Source organism: Coenobita brevimanus, chromosome 114 (assembly GCF_032717465.1).
Source record: "Coenobita brevimanus isolate Jiangsu-jjx chromosome 114, ASM3271746v2, whole genome shotgun sequence".
Lineage (NCBI taxonomy): Eukaryota > Metazoa > Arthropoda > Malacostraca > Decapoda > Coenobitidae > Coenobita > Coenobita brevimanus.
The window spans coordinates 2731299-2750356 of NC_137067.1; the positions used below are offsets into that span (position 1 = coordinate 2731299).

The following is a 19058-nucleotide window of genomic DNA, read 5'->3' on the forward strand; positions in this document are numbered from 1 at the left end:
TAACTACTTCAACAACTAATTTTGGAAAATGTTTCAATATCAGTAGCACACCGAAGTAAAAATTCTGTTTTGTGAACCTGTATAATGGTAGCAATCAAAAGTGAGGTGCCACAGCCATGTGTTGGCACAAGAATGCCAATTTAGCGTGTTTTCCCCTAGACCTAAAGCTGCTGGTCACCCTCGCCACATATGCCACGACAGAATGGTCTTGCTCTAAGTTCCCACGCTCCATCTGCGACGAAAATGGGACAATGATGGATGGATGGATTATTAATAAAAAGGCCTATCGCACTAGTAGGTGGGGCCGTAGATGAGGTGCCCATCATGCATCTACTCGGACTATGAGTGAAAAGCCAGAAGGTGTGCAGCCCAGGGAGCCATTTACTGCGCTGGGTAGTAGTTATATATCTAAGTGGATACCAGATCGTTTAGTGGACTTAGGCGCTCCAACCAAATGTGGTCCATGGGTTGCAGTATGAGATATGGTTGGGGTTTATTGCTCAAGGAATGCCCAGGAGCGAGTAAGCCCCTACCACCTGCCGTCGATGTTTTGCATATTTTTACACCAATAAACCTTTCAAGCAATACTCAAATAGCATTCAGGTGGCGGTTTGTGAGGGCAAGTTTAGCATGTAGCGCTTCTGGAGTTTTCTGTACTTGGGTCTTCAGCTATACTTGGCACCCCTGTCCAAGGTCGTAGTTAGACAGCTGGGCCGACGTGGTACAGGTGTGTGATTCAAATTAGTAGTTTTATATGAACGAGGTATTTGAATGGCCATATCACAGCTCGCAGTCAGAGAGCAAGTATGCCACGTATACGTAATATATTCATTGTATACGAGATTAATATAAGGGAGAAAGTAGGTGTATAAGTATGAATTCAATGTGATATGGATATTTCCGCACTCAAATTAGTTTTTAATGACTGCCAAGTTTAAATGACAGTATTATTGCTCTTAGTATAAGGGGAGTATGCCATGTATACTTGATATATTATGGTGGTGTAGTGTTTTATATAACTGAAGGGCTGTATGAGAGGATATTGGTATATATGTATTTTATGATAAGGACTTCCTGGAGTGATTATTTCGCCTCATGGTCACGCCAGACGCGGAGAGGGACGCCTTCACGCGGTGGCACTGATTTAACCAGGTACCTTTCTAACAGTAATTCAAACATCCCTCAACTCCCTCTTTATCCCCTAAAAGGAGGATGAAGGGCTGAAGGAGGGGAGTAACCATCCTGCAGTCCACTGGTTCGCATTCACATGAACTTCGAGCCACGACTACTACTACATATCTCACAGCCGAAGCCAGACAATTTTTTCATGCGAGTGTTTATACCTTCACCATTATCCCTCTCAAGGTCACGGTAAACAGATGGTATTGTGTTCCATCTGAGAGGGCTTAATTTAGCAAAGTGAATACAGGGGTGAAAATGTTAGCCTTTTTAGTCCAATATCGTCATCATGATTCTAAAGACGACTATGAAGGTGACTGGTGATGATGGGAGTTACGGTACTGATGATGATGATGGTGACAATAGTGATGACGATGATGGTGGTGGTGATAATGGTGATGATGATGATGATGGTGACAGCAGTGATGATGATGATGGTGGCGACCACAGTGATGATGATGATGATGATGATTGGTGATGATTATGATGATGATGGTGACAGTGGTGATAAGACCAGTGATGCTGATGATGGTAATGACTATGGTGAGAATGGTGATGACAGTAATAATGATGATGATGACAATATTAATGATGATGATGACGAGTTACACTGAATGAAAGTAACGGTGATGGTGACAGTATTAACGATGACGATGAGTTACACTGATTGCAAGAACTGTAGTGATGAAAGAGATGATGATTTGACTATTTTGTATTTCAGGTAAGCCAGGATGTTACAAGAATACAGAGATGTCATTGCCACAGTCGCCACCGTGGTTACGATAATACAGTTTCTCAGCGGGATCGACATTTGCCGCAGGATCGTCAAACAGGGATCCTCAGGCGACATCTCAGGTTTTCCGTTTGTGGGCGGCGTTTTCTCTACCAGGTTCGTTGCTCTCTCACGCTCTGCTTTTTTTCTCTCACTCATATGGACCAACCGGCAGTGTCTGTTTTCTATTTCTTGGTGGCATTTTCTCAACCTGGTAATATTCAGATTCTCTCTCTCTCTCTCTCTTTCTCTCTCTCTTCAGTAAAATATCAAGATGCTTCACCCACACTTGCAGAGCTCAGTTCATACATCCATCCATCATCCAATCCTACATCGCCCCATGAGGAGCATAGGAGCCCGGGGCTAGGCAATTGGTCCTGACATTTAAGACGAGAGTGACCAGCCTCACTCATCCCTGAATGGCATTACATGAGCAATATAAATCTTCACCGGCTCAATCCAATTGGAGCACAATAAATACCCACTAAACCACCAGGCACCAAAATTTGGTTATATGGTTACCACCCAGCATAGTAAATGGTTTCCTGGTGTACAGGAAACAAATAATAAAAATTTTCCCAGTATATCACATTAATTTTTAACCTACGTAAGATCCCTAACCCCATTCAGCTTGGTTAATGGCTAAGTGTAATCAGAGTGGAGGGTTGATTTCACTAGTAATCAAGGAGACTCATTCCTATATCAATATCTCTAACTCCATTCAGCTTAATTAATGGCTAGGTGTAATCAGAGTAGAGGATTAATTTGACTAGTAATCAAGGAGACTCATTCCTGCCTCATAACCAAAGTTCAGTAAATTTCATGCACCATAAGTTAGTATATACATTGTGTGAGTGGCCTAGTGTGAGTGAGGTGGAGTGGGGGGAAGGGAGGGGGAGGCCAAAGGATGAGATGGAGGTATGGAGTGGAGAGGTGTATGAGAGAAGGGGGTGTGAGCTGGGAGGAGGGCAATGAAATGGCGGGGGACAGGGCGACATGGAGGCGATTTGTTTGTGGCCACCCCTTACAGGATTAAGGCATCTGGCAGTAGATAGATAGATAAATAGAATAGCCTAGTTCTGTCAGGTGAAAACAGTGACAATAGTAACCAAGGAGACTAATCCCTACCTCGTAACTGTCTCGGCATATTCCACACAGCATAATGTAGTGCAGGTATTCAACTTCCATCAGTGGCCCAGCATCCTGGAGTGAAAACAGACCAGTGTATTGGTGTCTAGAAGTGTTTCCATGGCAACCTGTGTAGGATAAATGGGGTTTTGAAATGCAACAATCTTTTAAGTATCCAAATCTATCTGTCTATTGCCAGACGCCATAATCCCGTAAGGGGTGGCCACAAACAAATTGCCTCCATGTCACCCTGATCCCCACCATTTCACTGCCTTGCTCCCAGTTCACACCTCCCTCTCTCATATACCTCTCCACTCCGTCCCTCCATCTCATCCTTGGCCTCCCCCTCCCTCTACCCCCCTCCACCCCACTCATATATACAAATGACTGGTGTTAATGGTGTATATGTGTTGTTACAGTATGTGGCTAACGTACAGTATTCTGCTTCCGGACTTCTCAATGGCCGTTACTAATGGCGTGGGACTCACACTACAGGTATGGTCTTATAACACACCTTTATTTGTTACTGAAGAGGGATGCCTTCACACGGTAGCACTGGTTTAACGAGCCACATAACTGCCTGGTTATACAAATGTCCCCTAACTCCTTTCCTATCCTCCTACAGGGGAAGGTGGACTGCATAAAAAGGACTATATTCAGAGCATTACATGATTTTTCGAATGCATATTTAGAGTTTCACAATTTAACAAAACAACTGAGAGGTATTGTGTCGTGGAGTGTGTAGTGTGGATGTGTAGGTCTGTGGAGTGTGTAAGTGTGGGTGTAAACCTGTGGAATATGTAAGTGTGGATGTGTATGCCTGTGGAGTGTGTAGTGTGGATGTAAGCCTGTAGAGTGTGGATGTGTGGATGTTTAGGCCTGTGGAGTATGTAAGTGTGGATGTTTAGGCCTGTGGAGTGTGTATGTGTGGATGTGTAGGCCTATGGAGTGTGCACTTGTGGATGTATAGGCCTGTGGAGTGTGTAAGTGTGGATGTGTAGGCATGTGGAGTGTGTAGTGTGGATATTTAGGCCTGTAGAGTGTGTAGTGTGAATGTGTAGGCCTGTGGAGTGTGTAAGTGTGGATGTGTAGGCATGTGGAGTGTGCAGTGTGGATGTGTAGGCATGTAGAGTGTGTAGTGTGGATGCTTAGGCCTGTGGGGTGGATGATGATGATGATGATGATGATGATAACTGTGACAGGCTGAGGACACAACGTGATGATGATGATACAAAGAAAAGAGGGACTATAAATGTGAGAGGCTGAAAACACAAGACGATGATGATGATGATGATGATGACGATGATGCTAGAGAGGAAAGAGGAATATAAATGTGACAGGCTGTGGGTACAAGATGATGATGATTTATTCACTGCAACCATACTGTATTTTGCATCATTGTTTTTTCATGCCGTCCATCCATTACAGATGCTATACTTATTAACATACATCAAGTACTGTATATCTCCTGGGCCGTGGTATGCAACACGAAGACAGATGCTCTTGTTCTTTGGCGCGGCGGCTGTTGTCTTCTATTATGTCTTCCTGTCAGGTAAATTTAGTCCGTTCATTTTTATTAGGTGATTTATGTCTTGTAATGGGGAATTTCGTGTAGCTCAGTGGCAGAATAAGACATTACTAACTTCTTCATGACCAGCACAATATTATGGTGTTCATCTCGTGAAAGCTTTGCATTCAGATTAGAGATGGCATTTATATGCCTAGTTAAAGTGACACATATACTTTGACAGCACGTTTGTTGTACCTTAACGGAGATCCATAACCCCCCCTCACCTGAGCTGATGGCCACATGCAGTCAGAGTGGAGGGTTGATCTGATTAGTAACCCTCAATACGCATTCCAACCTTGTATCATTGCTTGTGTGTCAGCCTTGGTCACCTAATGGTAGCTCTCCACACTGCTTCATCTCCAGCAGCCTCCCTATTCAGTCCCTTATCCCTGGGGTCACAATCCATGACCTTGTCCCAGGCTTTTTTTGGTCTGCCCCTGAGAACCTCCTTACTGTACTAGTGTCTATAGAGTTTTCAGCCAATATTCATCCACCATTCTCTCCATTTGGCTAAATCACCTCATCCCCAACTCAGTGCTTTTAAATCCTAACTTACATTGTTTTTTTTTTTGTTTTTTTTTCTTAGGTGCTGAAGCTGAGTTGGTTAAAACTCGTGTGGGCCTTATGTGCTGCTTTGGAAGCATCATTTTCTGTGCAGCGCCTCTCATCTCCCTAACAGAAGTATTCCAGACACAGAGCACCGAAATACTTCCCTTCCCCCTCATCTTCGCCACATTCCTGGTGGCGGGTCTGTGGTGGCTTTATGGCATCATCATACAGAACAGCTTCGTACAGTATCCGAACATGATTGGATGTGTTCTCTCGGGATGCCAGCTGCTACTCTTCATTGTGTTCCCGAGCAAAAGAAAAGGTAATTGAGAGGGTAAAATTAAGTACTGTGTGAGCCTCTTGCTAAACTAGGATTGTTTCAGAGTTATTCAACTTAGTGATTTTCTCCATTCAAAATATACAGCAGTTTACATGGTTGATAAATACATCACTGAATCTGGTGCCTTCATTGTCTTCCCAAACAAGAGAAAAGATAATTAAGGTGAATATAGAGCCTGTGTGAGCCTCCATAATTATTATATTAGTACATATCCATTCATTCCAAGTCGTAATTTTCTCGCTTCATAAAATATAGTGTGAATACCTAATAAATAACTGGTATTCATTTAGTCTCAATAAAGCATTCATTGATTTGTGGCTGACCATTGCTTTAACAATTAGCCCTGCTGTTTATAGTGATATACAAGACAGGCTATGATAACCCAGCGCGGGTTATCACCTACGAGTAATACTTCATTCTCACCCCGCCTAAGACCCAGAGATTCTATGTCTATACTGTATATTATTGGCAGATTTAACTTTGATCTCATATGTACTCTGTACTGTACTTATATTACAAGAAATATTTTATGAGATGGCAAATGGTGCATGTATATTACCATTAACTACAAGAATGATCTGTAAAGTAAATGGTGCTCAGGGTTTTCATAGTCTGCTCCTTTGAAAATCTGATCTCCAGGCAAATTAAGTAACTAGTGATATACATATGATTATATAGATATTATTTACCATATTACAAAGTAAAATAACACATATAATGTACATATATCGTACTGGTGTATAAATGTCTACACAAGCTTTAGCTGACTCAGTGTTTTGCATGCTGTGCTTTGTAGATGTCTCGATGTGTATTATACAGTACGTCTGCATTATAAGTTGCCTTTTTAGTTTTATATATGTCTCTTTTTGCCATGAAGTCCCCATAATTGTACAATATTTCTCAGTTTTACCCATTTAAAAAAAGTTCCAGTATTTTGGAACCACCTTGATTTATGAAGAGGACTGCCCATACTGCATTAATATTCCTATATTCTGGCAACCTTTTATGTGAATATGTTAGTTTGTAGTTACGATGGAAGAGTTGAGAGGTAGGATGGGACTGGAGTGTATTGGTGTTGTGATGAGGAGAGGTAGACTGAGGTGGTTTGAACATGTGGAGAGGATGGGGGAGATAATTGGGTGAGGAAGGTGAGAAGTGTTAATATTGGGGGTGGGGTTATGAGGGGTAGACCGAGAAAGACATGGGACAAGGTCATTAAGTGTGACCTTAGGGTTAAGGGACTGAACAGGGAGGCTGCAATGGATTGTGCAGCGTGGAGAGCCGCCATTAGGTGACCAAGGCTGACACATGCAAGCATATTGGAGCCTTTAAAAACGAAAACAAACTCAGGTTTCCTCAGTACTCTGCTTCATTCTTGGTACAGTACCTCCGGATTCTTTTATTTAGCATAGGAGAGGCATTTCATAAGGGAGAGGTAAGTTACAGTGCACCATTGTTATATATTCACATCTTATACTGTATGACAATTTGCATAAATGATCAGTAAGAATTTAGTACCCTGTTCATTTGATTGATTGACTTTCTTTGGCATATATGATTGCGGTGATGGCTGGTTTCTCATATGATAGTTTTTCTCATGTAAACAGTTGCTACGGCATTTGATTTGTCATAGGAGCAGTTCTTAAAAACATGTCCCATTTGTAAAATGAGAGTATGCTGTACTGAATAGCCCCACTATTCCCTTCAGTACTTTAGTCTGTTCACCTAACTTGGTCCAGAATTTTTGTCCATTATCAGCTTACTTTATGTAGCTCAAAGACAGTAAGGCAGTAATCTGGCTCTGCCCCCTTTTTATAGCACTTCAAGACTAGCATCATCTTCTAATGTTAATCTCTTGTTACAGTTCTGCATTCAGGATGGACCAATGGTAATTTTAAGCCAAGTTAGAGTAAAAAGAGTAAATTGGCCTTTCCAGTACTAAATATAACTGTTACTAGCAAGAATAAAATATAACATCCATTGTAGTAAAGTAGTAAAGGAGTTAATAACAACTACAGTTGTGTACATGATGTAGATGTTAACATAATTCTGAACCACTAGTTATACACTTAATTGGTGGATTAGCTTTTTGTGTTGCTCTAATGTTAATTGGCATGATTGCATCAGCTGCAGCTGGTGTTTACCTATAATTGCTGGATATTACTGTACAGTATTGACTTTTACTGTGATGTTAATTGAAGCAGACCTTGTCCCATAATCTCGTCAGTGAAGGAAGCTCCCTAACACCTTTTCCTACATGAATTATTTGCTTATTACACCTTACTGTCGATCTTTATGTTACATAAATCATTCCATTAATCCCATACTCTGCACAGAAAATGTGGAAAAGGGTATTAACCAGCCTTATCCAAAAATAAATTGCTCTGGAAGCTAGGGAGTAAATATTGTGACATGAGTAAGCTAAGGGTGGAGGCAGAGGTCATGAAGCACTCGCAATGTTGATCTCTGTAACTTAGGCCTTTGACCCTGTGGTGGGTTATTAATGCATTATACTATTATAAAAGGCTAGTGCATCATCCAGTTTACCACAGTTACCTGTCCTAGATGTTACCCTAGGTACTCATTTCACCTGCCAACCCTTAAAGACTGGATAGACACCTAAGTTGAATGGTGTCGCCTGCCTACACCAAGATTCAAACCCAGGTGCTAACAAGCCAGCACCTTCACAGATGACAAAGCTTACTACTTTGCAATGGTAAATCTTTTTGCATGGCTTTAAGTCACAGCTGAACATGTCATAGGGGGCACGGTAGCACAGTGGTAGCGCGCTGGACTCGTAATCGGGGGATTGCGAGTTCGAGCCTCACCCGGGCTGCCGTGCTGGGAGTGGTAGCTCGCTCCTGTAACCCTAGCGGGGCTATATAGTCCAATACAGGGCTTAGCTCGGGGGAACTCCATTTCTCCCATTTTTGAACATGTCATAAATATGATTCATGACCAAGCAGTCCCTATACCATTACGGCATTATCATAAAAATGTAGCTACAGTCGTTCTATTTTATGAAGGCAGTTTAGGTGGGGCGATCTGGGGCCTCACACTGTTAGCTCTGTTGCCACATCGCCGCCGATACACGTGTAATTATTTGTGCTCACCTCTCTCTCTCTCTCACTCTCCTATTTTAAGCTAGTAACTACTTATAAATGAATTTTAAACACTCTGTATAGATGTAATTCAATAAAAAAGCTATAGTATAGCATAAATCTCATAAGACTTGTCAGTGTTGCTTTTGCGACGTTGTCAGGTGGTGACACGAGGGACAGCCCTGCGTGAGCGGGTCATACTCGGTCAGTCTCCCGCCATGGAAGCTATATAAAAAACAAAACGCACCTATAGACTTTTACCTCAGGGATGGTGTGGGAAAAAGTCGAAAACAAGAGAGAAAATAAAGAAAATAAAATTAGTAGCAGTTAATATAAATATGAGAGAGAGAGAGAGCAAGTGTGTGGCGACGATGTGGCAACAGAGCTAACAAAGTGAGGTCCCAGAGCGCCCCACCCAAACTGCCTTCATAAAACAGAACGACTATAGATATTTTGGGTACTTAAAACCTTCATCCCAAAGGGTCCCTAACCTAAATAACACTGTTTGGCAATAGCCAGAGTAAAATACAGAGCCTGTGTACCTCTTCTAACAGGTGCCAGGAAGTATCAATGCCTCAGAATAATACTGTATACAGTTTATAAATATGTAGCCTGTATGGTCAAATACACTGACAATAATCTTGATAAGGTCAGCAGTCTTATTTTCCTGTAGAAGCAGTCTTAGTTTCCTATCTACAGTGTAGTGTTTCATCATCACCTTTTTTCTCCATCTCATCCATGATTCCTTTCATCACAAAACTATTTCATGTAACTGCTGTGACTCTCATGTCATCACCACCAGTGTATTCATCATCATCATCATCATCATTTCCAACATTCATACATAGGGTGGGTACATTCCAGGCACGCCTTTTTAATCTCACTGGGTACACTGATAAGAAATGATGAGAGGGGAGATCTCGGGTACAGACAGTCCAAAAAAATTGTTTCCTTATTTTCATTTTTAACTCCTGTGATTCATGCACAGGTGCATAAAAACCATATGGATATCTGATGGAATGAAATACTGGAGTTGTCTTTACTTGTGGTTTAAGCATGTAGAGAGGATGGAGGATGGCATATGGGTGTGCAGGGTGAGAGATGTGATAGTTTGAGGACAGAGTTGCAAGAGGCAGACCAAAAAAGACTGAGACAGGATCACAGAGTGTGACCTCAGGGATAATGGCGTGAATAAAGAGGCTGCCAGAGAACAAGCAGAGTGGAAAGCTGTCATTAGGTAACCAAGGGCGCCACAAGCAAGCACGCTGGAGCCTTTATAAATGAAACAAAATTAATTAACACTCATGCTCATATGACTTACAGTTGTCTAAGTAAAATCATCAGGTTTGAATAAAATACTAAGAGTTTTCCTGGTCATGAGAGGGGTAATGGTGACTGTATTAACACACTCATTCTCTACTTTCCTCATCACACTTAAAGCCAGGGGGATGCAGGATGCAAAAACTGAGGAAAGAAAAATCACAAAATTGGGAGAACCTTCAAAAATATGTCCAGTAAAAAGGCCACAATCATTCAAACTTTCAGGATCCCAGCTCAGCCTGTCATTAAAATCAGCACATACAGTATACCAAATTCTTTTAAATAGTAAAACAAAATAAAACAAATTACTTAGCAGCAATTTAGCACCGTAGAGAAGTACGAACAGAGGTGAAGTAGGGAGCTGTGAATGAAACACAGATACTTATAAACCACATTGAGTTGGACTGCCTTAACTCAACAGACTAGGCAGGTAACTAAGTGTATAAGGCAATGGGACTAATTCACCACATCAGTACAAAGCATGATGGCCCGCTCTTGATCCCCCTGTGTGGATCGGGGAACTGTGCCATAAAGGGAAAAGTACTGAAGTGTGACATGTGAAGTCATATAGGAGAGTATTCAAGTTTGACAAGGGAAGCAGCAGAAGGAAGTACTTGGGTGACAAAAGTAATGTAGGAAAGTGTGACTGGAAAATTAATATATGGAAGTACTCAAAGGTGTGATAAGGAAAGTAATATAAGAAAGTACTCAAGTATGACAGGGAATGTAATGTAAGAATGATGGCTGTTAAACTGTACCAGAAAAATGGCTCGTCAAGATATGAAGGATCCAGGAGTTGTAATGTCAAACTCACGTCATACTTCTTAACTACATCCACTCCTTTTTGACAATATTGAGATAATGTATATTGATGTGGTGCAAAAGAGAGTTTGTATAAGATTAACTGAAGGTTCTTTTGGAAGAGAAACACCTGACAAAGATCCAGAACTCCTTTCAATTCAGCTAATGGCCAAGTGTTGTCAGACTGAAGGGTTGATTTGACTAGTAACCAAGAATACTCACTCCTACCTCATACTCAAGGCTCACCAAATTTCATGCATCACAACTGGTAGTCATATCCAGTTTTGTCAAAAGAAGACAGACTTTGGTGAGAGAGGGAGAGAAAGAATATGAAGATGAGTGAATAAGAGAGTAAGAGAGGTAATGACTGACTGAACATCCTTGAGTCAAGCCACAAGGCCATTTGGCAACAAGATAGAGGTAAAAAAGAGTGACATCAATGGGCAACAAAAACAACAGCAAAGAAAGAGCGAGATGAACTACAGGCTGGAAAGGACGTTGAAATGGACAGAGACGAGCTACAAACTGAAACGGACAGATAGACTACAAACTGGAAAGGATGTTCATGTGATGAAGAATGAGAGGTATGTGAGGTCAGTGCAGGCTGAGAGTTGCTGCATTACTGATACCTCCAGTAGAGTTTTACTATAGTGAGCAATGTATCAGATGATAATGATGATAAGCAACATCACTCAAGGGCACCTAAAACACCTGCACCATCATCTCTGCCCAGCAAGAAGTCTCCTGAGCATAATTAGCAAACAGTTCATCCACATTAACATTATACTGTATTTGTGTTTGACTAAGAACTTTCGCTACATTTAATAACCATGGGAAAAAATCAAAAGAAAGCTGAAGAATCTAAACATGGAAAAAATACAAAAAAGAAAAAAAAGAATAGAAGACAAGACTGTGTTAATCTAAACATGGAAGATACAAACAAGAGGAGCAAAAGCTGTAAGAATCTAAAGAATGGAAATATACATAAATACATAATAAAGCAGTGAAAATAAAAACAAAATTCGACTGGAGATACCATGAATTAAGTGCAATGATCTCAGTCCAGGATGTCTTTTCTTTTTTTTTCCAGAACTGTGAAGGCTTGAATGACTGCGAGGCCCATTTCAATAGACAAGCTTTTGATGGTTCTAAAGTGCCTTTGATCTTCTTGTTTCTAGATCCTGTTTCACTCCATCATTAGGGTTAGGATGATGATGATGATGATGATGATGATGACAGCGGCTGTGGTGGTGATCTTTTGTTTCATGATGCTACCTCACTCTAGGTAGGGAAATGGGTCAGGATGATGATGATGATAATGATGATGACAATGATGATGATGACGACAACAACAATGACGATGACGATGATAAAGACAGTGACGATGACAGTGATATATCTCTCTACTATCCTAACTATCCATCCACTTTGCAGGGAGTATTGGCAGTGAGTCAAGAGCAGTGTAGCATCCACCCTACCAGTCTTCCTCTCCAGTTGACAATGATGATGATGACGACAACAACAATGACGATGACGATGATAAAGACAGTGACGATGACAGTGATATATCTCTCTACTATCCTAACTATCCATCCACTTTGCAGGGAGTATTGGCAGTGAGTCAAGAGCAGTGTAGCATCCACCCTACCAGTCTTCCTCTCCAGTTGGACTCGTTTCCATCACAACCTCACACATCCCTCAACCGTGATATTTTGTACAGTGTTATTCATATATATTTTTATACCAAGACTGAGCAGGATTTTTCAGCACTGCAAAATAGTCTCACTCCATTGTAAGTCATGAAAAAAAGTTGGCATGGAGTTAATATATCTTTTGTAGTTATATATTTCTTGCATTTTTTTTTTTTTTTATGGGTGCAAAAAATAATAATCTCACTCCATTCTTAGGAAGGAGAAATACATGGTGATCTGATTGTTAAAGAGACAGGTAACTGGTGCATTATATCTGTTGTAGTTAAAGAAATCTTTCTCGAATAAAATAACCAGTCTCTCACCTAACGTCAGTCCTCATTAACTCATACACGCCGGGGGGTTTTCCTATGTCGCACGCTCCTCCCTACGGGAGATTTCCATTTTTTCGAAAAAATACCCTTACTTCAAACCTTGATATCTGCCAGACTATATCAGCTAGAGAAAAAATTAGATACAAATGACTCACCAACTCTTCCTCTTTCAAATGAGAGTATCCCTTCGTCTCCAGGTGGTCCCGTCAACGAGTAAGGATAAGTTAAAGTTCAAAGGGTGGCAGGCAGATGCTTGTGGCTATACACATCAACCGGCGTTGCTCCGTGCCCAAAATCATGACAGCTATACACATCAACCGGCGCGTAGGGGTTAACCTATACCGTCATGAAACATTTAATTTTTTCACTTCTTTCCAAACAGTCCTTTTTAACTTAGGCAAGACATTTTAAGCTAGAGGGAGTTAGAATACTTTCACTAACCCTTTCAGTTCTAGATATTCCTAACTTGAATTAATTATCTAGTAACAGGATGGGTGAAATAAACACTGACAGCACACTCAAGGAATTTACTCATCCACTCGGACAATAAAGTGTTTGCTTTATTCCTGTATTGCTTTTTTTTTTGGGGGGGAGGGGGGTCTGGATCCTACCTCACCCTAGTTTGGATGATTATGATTACTGATGATGAAGAGAAGGAAGAAGACTGATATTGATGATGATTATGAAGAGAAAGAGGACTGTTGATGAAGATGATAACTGATGATGATGATGATGGTGGTGGTGGTGATGATGATGATTATGAAGAGGAAGAGGACTGATGATGATGATAATTGATGTTGATGGTGGTGGTGACTGATGATGATTATGAAGAGGAAGAAGACTGATGACGATGACGATAATTGATGTTGACGATGACGATGATGATTATGAACAGGAAGACGACTGATGATGATGATAACTATACTTTACAATTGTGTATAATTACCTTGCATGTATTCCCAGTATACATATCAGCATTATAAGTCCATGATATTACCTCAGATATTTTCCACTCCCTCATTGTTCTTCCCATTTTATCTTGCTCAATCTGTTTATATATTTTAAAGGCTACGGTGATATTATTCCTATTATTTATCTACCTCAACTTGGCACAGATTTTCATCCTTTTGCAGCTTATTTCATGTAGGCAGTGCAGTGGCTCTACATCCTATCCACAGCACTTCTTCGTGATTAGTAACATATTCTAGTGATAATCTATTGTTACAGCTCAACATTTAGGATGGAAAAATGGGAGTTTTAGGCCAAGTTAGAGTGGAGAGGTATATGAGAGAAGGGGGTATACACTGGGGGGAGGGCAGTGAAATGGCAAGGGACAGGGCGACATGGAGGCAATTTGTTTGTGGCCACCCCTTGTGGGATTAAGGCATCTGGCTATGGACAGATAGTGTGGACTGAGTGTATAGTATGTGATATTGTTACTGTAGTCTACAAAGTACTTAATTACATAGTACAGACAGGCACTTAAGGGAAGCCTACACATGGTGGCACTGTGCAGTCACTAGAAATCCACACTTCCCGTTGTAATCAGGCTAAAAACAATTTTATCAGTGGCAGGAGGGACATATAATTGTGAAGGAGGGTACTGAAGTCTATGTATGACCCTTTACATTGATATATTTCACCTAAGCAAAATATCTGGAGTAAACTAAGAATATTTATTTTTTTGATGTGTTTAGGACACATCAAATTGAAGGAGCTAAATTCCTAACACTTTTACCTTAGAGATTTATTTTTGAATATGACTGGCTTAGACTGTTTTGTATGTACTTTATGCAGAGTATGGTGTATGTATTTTTTGCAGAGTATGGTGATATTAGAGTGAATTAAACTACAACAGGACCACTGCATCTCATACTTGCATATCCTCTCTTAAATTTCTATCAACATAACCATTAAATACCATGTTAAGCTGTTTCTCTGATCTCTCTCAATCAAAATAAGATTAATTCCTCATATGTTTAATTTCACCTGAGAGTAAGTTTCACATTTTGTATTTTAGATTAATTTGAACTGACAATGTATGTATGCTGGTTTGAAAGTTACGATTTTAGTATTTTGATGTAATATATCTCTGTGTATACTGGACAATGCTGGGTGGTATAACCAACCCATATATGTTCCCTATGTGTCGGCAGGTGGGTTGGCAGAGGGGTTAGTGCCCCTCCCCATAAAACAACAAGCTCAAAAACCAACATCCACCCTTTATGAGATTATGGCGTCTGACTACAGATAGTTGGTATACTGTATTGTGTTTTATATCCACTTATTTTTATTATTGTTTCACACCTACACATGTTACAGTGTTCATATTTTGATGCAGAAAATAAATAGATAGATAGATAGATAGATTTTTCTCTGTATATGCTGTATGTGTTTTGTCTACCTATTTTTATATTATGTATTATTTGACACCTACACCATAGTCTTCTTTCACCCTAGTGTTTAGTTTCATGTTTCTTTATTTTTAAAGGCCAAGGAGAAGGTGGAGGGATATGGTGGGTAAGTGTGTTAGGAAGAGAGGTTTGGAAGTCGGTGAGGCTAGGGAGCTGACAAGAGATCGAGCTGGCTGATGCATGTTGTGAGAAGTGCACGATCAGGGATTTGGCACCCTTTTTAACATGGAAGCGTCCGGATTGACCCAATTGGATACGTTTATGTGAAGCTACAAAATGTGGTGAATGCTTTTGGCATAACCGATAGAGCCAGGATTCTGGAAGCTTGAATGGTGAGTGAATGGAAGCGTGGCCCATTGAATTGGGCAAATTTGAGCTGTCTGGACATTGCTACACCTCACCCTGCCGTAGGGTGGGAAAGGAGGTCTGGATGATGATGATGATGATGTATTTTTATGGATGTGAATTTGTCATTTATATATATATGTTTTAAATGTTCCTTCTTTGCTGTTAAGTCCACAGCTAATCGTAGAAAATTTACCTGTTGAAGTTCCTGTGTTACTTATAAAATTAATTTGTCAGTTGTGGTAATTTCCAACACACACCCAAGATCAAATAAGGACTTAATATATCTTAAATCCTGCCTGGCATTTAAAGTGTGTGCTGGTTAGCTATGTAGAGAGGAGGGAGAACAAGAGACTGACTAGAAGAGTGTATATGAGTGAGGTGCAGGGAGAGACTGAGGATGAGATGGAGGGATGGAGTGGACAGATATACAAGAGGTAAGCCAAAGCTGAGATGGAGAAATGGAGTGGTTAGAAATGTGAGAGGGGGAGACCAAGGATGAGGTGGAGGGATGGAGTGGATAGAAATAGAGTATATGAGAGAGCTAGAGACTGAGGATGAGATGGCGGGATGGAGTGGGGAGGTATATGAGAGAAGGGGAGACTGAGGATGAGATGGCAGGATGGAGTGGAGAGGTATATCAGAGAGGGAGAGACTGAGGAAGAGATGGCAGGATGGTGTGGGGAGGTATATGAGGGGGAGACCTAGGATGAGATGGAGGGATGGAGTGGAGTGGTATATGAGAGAGGGGGGTAGGTGTAAATGTTAGCAATATGGCATGGGACAGGTGACGTGAAGGTGAGTTGTTTGTGGCCACCTCTTATGGGATTAAGGTGTCTGGCTATAGACAGATGGAGAGTTTGAACAGGAGGAGGTACATAAAGCCTTCATTAACCCCTTCACTTCTATAGGTCTGTCCCAAGTTGGAAAATTTTTGACTGTAGGCAGGATGAATTAAAAAGAAAATACATCACCCAAGTAAATGTAACTAGTTGATATGTGTCGATTTTACAAGCATATTTTTTACTATCAAAGAGCTGTTTTTTACTGAGTGATTCTGTTACTGTTTGTTGACCCCGTAAAGCCAGAGGATGTTTGTGGTTTAATCTTGCTGCTATGAGACAGTTTTATGTAGCCTGGGAGAGACTTTCTGAACTGGAGCACAGATACTGAATAGATTTGTCTGTCGGTAGTAAATATGAAACAGAAAATACTATACAAAGAATTACATGTCTTTGTTGTGCCAATTATTTTTACTATGAAGGAAATATTTTGTAATAGATATACAGGTAGTGTACATAGTAATATTATACAGCAATTAGATACGTGTCTCTGCTGTGCCAATATATGTTTTACTATCAAAGAATTTTTTTGCAACAAATATATGTCCATGTGAGTATGATTGTTATATTGTAAAGTGCTAGTATATCTTTAGCTCTGTTTATTATGATGTCTCCATTCTACCTAGACTATGATCGGACTGTTTTTGTTTACCCCTGTAGTTCATTCATCTTAACATTTTCATTGTTTTGCAGCTCAGTTCCCATACCTCAGCAGTAGAATATGACAGTACGGTGGCGCAGCATCCTTTACACAGACCTTAGTGACTAGTATCATACTCTAGTGTTAATGTCAGCTGAACATTCAAGAGACTGCAATTTTATGCCTAGTTAAAATGAACAGACTATAGTACTGAAGGAATTTTTTAGGCTATATTTACCCTCTCCAGTTTAAAAAGTCTCAAAGCTACGGGCGCTGACAAGGAACCAAAACTTGATGGCATTGTGCTCCCTAGGTAGAACTAAAAGCCAGACTTCTCCATATTTCCCTGTGCCTCACCTTGGGAAGGACCCTGATCCTACCCTGGTGAGGTGCTTTCTACCACAGGGGAACACCAGATCCCTATGTTGTATGTGTACTGTACTGTACCTGTACGAGAGTCCCACAAAGGCTGATGGGTCCACTTCTGGCAGACACACTGAGGGTAGGCAGCAACAACTTATACAAAGCTACATAAAACCATTTGAAGACAGCAAGAATAACCAAATACATCTCAGTCATGGGGTCAGATAGGTGTCTACTCTGTGAGTATATTTTTTACTGTCAAAGAACTATTTTCTGATTATATCCATGTTGAAGTGTGTGACTATAACAAGGTGCTGATATATCTTTTGTACAAATCTGGTGTTAACAGCACTGGAGATAAATGCAGGAAATATAGTTTAATACATTTCCAAAATACTGTTTTATTTAGTAGCACCTCAACCTCGAAGTATGATACCTTAGACGGACGAGACGCTAAATTTGCAATGCTTGAGACTCATGATATGGCCTAAATACTGCTATACTCCACTTAACAACACTTTAAACTTTAGCGAACCACTAAATCAATGCTATACCTTCACCTACCACTCCTATATACTGTATAGTAATCTAAACAGACAACACGTTAAACTTGCAATACTTCCGACTTACAATACGCTAAATTTGCAATGCTTCAGACTTATGGTAAGACCTAAATGTTGCTATACTGCACTTAGCAAGACTTGAAAGTTTATTATACCACTAAATCAATGCTACACCTTTAATTTCTTTATATAATAATTTAAACAGACTACACTAAACTTGCAACACTTTAGAGTTACGATATACTAAACTAGCAATGCTTCAGACTTATAATGTGGCCTAAATACTCCTATACTCCACTCCTACCCTAACACTAAATTGTTTCTCATCATCATCATCTAAATCTGTGTTGCCCCATGAGAAGCACAGGAGTCCGGGGGTAGGCAAGTTGGTCCTGACATTTAAGACGAGAGTGACCAGCCTCACTCATCTAAATACTGTGCTACAGGCAGACAATACACCTAACCTGCAATGCTTCAGAGTTACACTACACACTGAATGTTGTTATACATCACATACGATGGCTCTGGACTTTACGACAACACTCAACTCACTGTATATCTCTTACTTCCAAACATTGTATCAACGTGACTATGCTCATCTGAAATATCAACACTAGACAGACATATTTTCAATCTCACTGAACAAGGGCGAAATGGATGAAACGGAGATAATTAATGATTATTTTTATATATACTGTACCCAGTTGTCATCATCATTATCATCACCACTGTCATCATTATCATCATCACTGTCATCATTATCATCATCATCACTGTCATCATCATCATCCAGACCTATTTTCCCACCTAAGAATGGTGTGTGGTAGGGTGCAGAGAGCAAGGGAAAAACCAGCAGAATGAGAACTAACCAAAGTCTGACCAATTAAATGGGCCACACACTCATTCACTCACTATTCAAGCCCCTGGAATCCTGACTCCACCCCACACACACACACACTTTCCATGTATTCTGCTCTTCACAGCTACCAGTCAGAGTTAATCATTACGGTAAATTATAAAGTCTTCATATAGTCTTTACTGATTTTCAATACACATCACCATCATCATCATCACATCACAAAGTAAAACCTTGATACAACGGACTTCA

The 19058-nt window shown here is 40.4% G+C and overlaps 1 protein-coding gene across 1 annotated transcript; it reads left to right on the forward strand.

The window, feature by feature from the left end:
- The first annotated feature begins 1904 nt into the window (after positions 1-1904).
- LOC145418413 (sugar transporter SWEET1-like) lies at positions 1905-12257 on the forward strand. Its single transcript, XM_080286817.1, has 5 exons — positions 1905-2068; positions 3499-3574; positions 4508-4631; positions 5236-5520; positions 12195-12257. The coding sequence occupies exons 1-5, from the start codon at positions 1911-1913 to the stop codon at positions 12224-12226; spliced, it is 675 nt and encodes a 224-aa protein (XP_080142943.1). The 5' UTR covers positions 1905-1910; the 3' UTR covers positions 12227-12257.
- The last annotated feature ends 6801 nt before the right edge of the window (positions 12258-19058 follow it).